General features: G+C 36.1%; 1 protein-coding gene across 1 annotated transcript; it reads left to right on the plus strand.

Annotated features, from left to right (window-relative positions):
- The first annotated feature begins 718 nt into the window (after window positions 1-718).
- On the plus strand, window positions 719-3,575 carry LOC108761268 (zinc finger BED domain-containing protein 1-like). Its single transcript, XM_018507696.1, is given in 6 exon segments — window positions 719-736; window positions 870-1,204; window positions 1,300-1,348; window positions 1,530-2,137; window positions 2,140-3,031; window positions 3,503-3,575. Coding segments are annotated over 5 exon segments (1,740 nt in total). The 5' UTR covers window positions 719-736; window positions 870-1,063; the 3' UTR covers window positions 3,553-3,575.
- Window positions 3,576-4,643: the final 1,068 nt, after the last annotated feature.

The raw sequence follows: 4,643 nt of genomic DNA on the forward strand, positions 1-4,643 counted from the left end.
GCCCACTTCCTCGACGGCGAACACCTAGACACCCATTTCCTCGACGGCGAACACCTAGACACTAGGGATGGGCGATGTTTGCCGATTATTCGAAATGGTCGATAGTTTTTTTTCGAATAGTCGATTAATCCACTCGATGTCTTTCTCAGCGATGCATCGATGCATCGATTTTATATGTTAAATCGGCGTTTTTAAAAAAAATTATTTTTCATCTAATAAGGTCGTGTCACAAATCACAATGGAACGAATAAGAAATAAGGTAATGGCTGCCTTATATCACTCGACTGTGATTGGTCGATTCGCTTATTCCTTAGCTTTATTTCTTAGACTACGGTCAAGCGGATGCTGCAGATGCTTCGGAAGCGTTTGATCGACCAATCAAGATAAAAAGAATGTAAATTTCTTTATTCTAATTGATCGATCAAACGCTTCAAAGCATCTGTAGCATCCGTTTGACCGTAGCCTTAATTTCTTATTCCTTCTATTGTATCACGGCCTTAAGGATAATAATAGGTTAACTGCGCGCTAACCGTCTTCATCGCCATTCGCCATTAGTCGCAACGACACCGGACATAATATTGAAGTTATCGTGATTACTAGGCTAACCGCTAAAGTATCTCAGCTTGGATGCCAATTTATTCCAGTATATACTTATATACACGCTTCTCTCTGGTTGGATGTATTGAGTATTCTCTCGTTACATTGACAATGAGTCAAGGATATCATAACGACGACGGTAAACAATATTTTTATTATAAACATTGTGTAATTATATATATATATGTATATAGTTTCTGAACTTCTCTATGAACACTTTGACTACAAAAATTATAACCTTATCATTAATACATTGTCAACAGATATTCAAGAAATTGGAGAAGAAAGTAATGAAATTTCATCTGAAAGTTCAAGGGATCAACCCCTTTCAAACAAACCACAGAAGAATCTTCCCATCAAACAAAAAAGTCTTGCATGGAAACATTATACAAAATATAATGACATATCAGCAAAATGCTCTTTTTGTGATAAAATTATAAAACATAGCGGAAATACAACAAACTTAATGCAACATATTTCACGAAAGCATAAAATATTAATATCACAAGCAAAGAAAAGAAAATGTGATTCTGACAATGAGTCTTTTAAAGAAGGTTCTGCATCGACCGCTGAAACTCTTCAAGTTTTTAAAAGAAACAAACGCCAGATATGATTTAAATGATGTAAAATAAAATAAATAATTGTATATAAAATGAAATATATATTACACTGATACACTCTAAAAGCAAACAATAATTACAGGGCGAATTACGAATTGATGATGCTTTCAGCAGAATAAGATCATTTGGAGGTTAGTAAAAGATTGAAAAACAAATATATAATAATAACAAAAACAAGTCAAATAACAAAATAAGTAAAATAAATAAGTAAATAAATAAATAATATAAATAAAAAAAACAAATGTATATATAATACTATATAATAAATATATATGTATGTACATATAATAACAATTAAAAATGTATTTCCAGAGGGCGGACAGACTGCAGATAGAATAACATTGTCACTCATGTATATGATTGCTGTTGATAAGCTTCCTCTCTCCACAGTAGAGGCGAAGGGATTCAAAACACTCATGAAAACTATAGTTCCTTTATATAACATTCCAAGTAGAAAAACTATTACTAATTTAATGGAATCAAGACATCAAACAATGAAAGAACAATTTCGAGAGAAAATTCAAAAAGTATCATCATATACTTTAACATGTGACAATTGGTCTGACGTTTCCAATCAGAGTTACCTTGGTGTCACAATTCATTACCTGGAAGCTGATTGTGAGATGAAAAATGGTTGTTTGGGAGTTTTACCATTAGACAGAAATCATACCAGTGATTACTTACATGATTCTTTATTAAAAGTTATGGAAGATTTCCACATAGATTTAAACAAAGTCATGGCTGTTATTAGTGATAGTGCAGCAAATATTAAAAGTGCGGTTACTAAATTAGTTGGAAATAGTAAACAATTAGCTTGCTTTGCGCACATTCTATCTCATTTGGTGCCGAACGCACTACAGTCCAACCAGTCTGCCATACAAATTATAACTAAGGTAAAAAAGATTGTGAGCCTCACCAGGCACACAGTATTGTCGCATCAGATGAATTGAAAAGATTGCAGAAACGTGATGGAAAAACTGATGGAACGATATTGAAGTTTATTCAAGATGTTGAAACACGATGGAATACAACTTACTACATGTTAGAACGTTTTTTGGCATTAGAAGATTATGTTTATCCAGTAATGCTGAAATGTGCTAATATGCCAGATATGCTCACAAGGATTGAAATTCTTGTTTTAAAGGATTTAGTAGCATTGATGGAACCTGTTGCAAGTGTAATTACCGAGATAAGCGGGGAAAACTATCCCACTTGTAGCGTCATAATTCCAATTATCCACTGCATGACAGCAGCTGTTACTAATTGCGTGACTACAACAGAAATTGGCAACGAGTTTCAGGAGAAATTGCTCAATCAGTTCAACAAAAAATTTCAATATCTGGAATCGACTCGAATTCTTGCAATCTCAACAATTTTAGATCCTCGCTTCAAAAGGCTACATTTCAAAAGTGCTTTAGCAGCTTCCCAAGCAATTCAAGACATTGACAATCAGTTAAAAAAGATCTCCAACCGTCCACGTGAAAATGTGGAAAAAGAAAACAATCAAGATGCTAATAACGCAAATAGTCCAACTTCAAATTTGTGGCATTTTCATGATAATCTTGTATTAAAAAATAGAGAGATAAATAATACAGATGAAAGTTGGAATTTAGAATTAAAACAATATTTGCATCAACCAGTAATTAAACGTTCAGAGAATGTTTTTAAATATTGGAAATCATTTAAGCATGCATTTCCAATACTGTCCAAATTAGCATTGCAGTATTTGAGTGTTATTTCAACTTCAGTACCATGCGAACGTTTATTTTCACATGCAGGAAATGTGAAAACTGATAATCGCAGCCGTCTTACTGGTGAGCATCTAAATATGTTACTGTTTTTGAGCAGTCTGTCAAAAGAAGAATGGGGACTTACATAAAAATACTATGATTTTACTTGTCTCTACTCTGTGATTTTGTACTGTACTGTGATTTTGATACTTGTCTGTTCTGTTTTGTTTATTTTTGCTTTTAATTTGTTTATTCTTCTTATTGAAAGTGAGATTTATGTTTTATTACAAGATTATCCCTTGGTTTACAAATATTTATTTTATTTAAATGTTTAATTGCGTATTGTGTAAGATGCGTATGTAAAATAGTTGAAAATGTTATGTATGCATTACTTCCAATTAAACAGAACTTTCCATCTTGAACTATTTCCTTGAAAACATATTATTTCCTTTAACCAAAATACTATACGTTCATTAAACAATGTCTGCATTTATGATTTGTTGTAAAAGCATGCATTAGCAACAATAGTATAATTTTTCTGAAAATTATTTATAGTTTCAGCATCAACCTACAAGTGCACCGCATTTCGGAAAACTGAAACCTGAGAAATTATTTTATCAGAGGGAGAGAGGGAGAGAGAGAGAGAGAAAGACAAAAATAAAATAAAATGTATTCATTAATTTGCGTTATTCCTTTATAAAATCATCTCTTATAAAGTCATTTCTACAATTAAAAAATACTTCTTTCAAAAAAACCGATTAATCGATATTTTTGATCAATAATCGAATATTCAACCTCGATGTATTCAAACGTCGATTAATTCAGCACCGATCTTTCTTTCCAACATCGCCCATCCCTACTAGACACCCACTTCCTCGACAGCGAACACCTAGACACTCATTTCCTCGATGGCGAACACCTAGACCCTCAATTCCTCGACGGCGAATACCTAGACACCCATTTCTTCGACCTAGACATCCACTTCCTCGACGACGAACACCTAGACACTCATTTCCTCGATGGCGAACATGTAGACAACACCTAGACGCCCATTTCCTCGACGGCGAATACCTAGACACCCATTTCTTCGACCTAGACATCCACTTCCTCGACGACGAACACCTAGACACCCATTTCCTCGACGGCGAACACCTAGACCCTCAATTCCTCGACGGCGAACACCTAGACACCAACTTCATCGACGGCGAACATGTAGACAACACCTAGACGCCCACTTCCTCGACGGCGAACACCTAGACACCCATTTCCTCGACGGCGAACACCTAGACACCCACTTCCTCGACAGCGAACATCTAGACACCCACTTCCTCGACGACGAACACCTAGACACCTACTTCCTCGACGACGAACACCTAGACACTCATTTCCTCGATGGCGAACACCCAGACACCAACTTCCTCGACGGCGAACACCTATACACCAAGTTCCTCGACGGCGAATACCTAGACACCCATTTCCTCGACGGCGAACACCTGGACACCCACTTCCTCGACGTCGAACATGTAGACAACACCTAGACACTTATTGCTTCGACAGCGAGCACCCAGACACTCACTTCTTCGACGGCGAACACCTAGACGTCCACTTCCTCGACGGCGAATACCTAGACACCCATTTCCTCAATAGCGAGCACCTAGACACCCACTTCCTCGACGGCGATCACCTAGACGCTCAT

Source organism: Trachymyrmex cornetzi, unplaced genomic scaffold, assembly GCF_001594075.2.
Source record: "Trachymyrmex cornetzi isolate Tcor2-1 unplaced genomic scaffold, Tcor1.1 scaffold246, whole genome shotgun sequence".
Taxonomy (NCBI): Eukaryota; Metazoa; Arthropoda; class Insecta; order Hymenoptera; family Formicidae; genus Trachymyrmex; species Trachymyrmex cornetzi.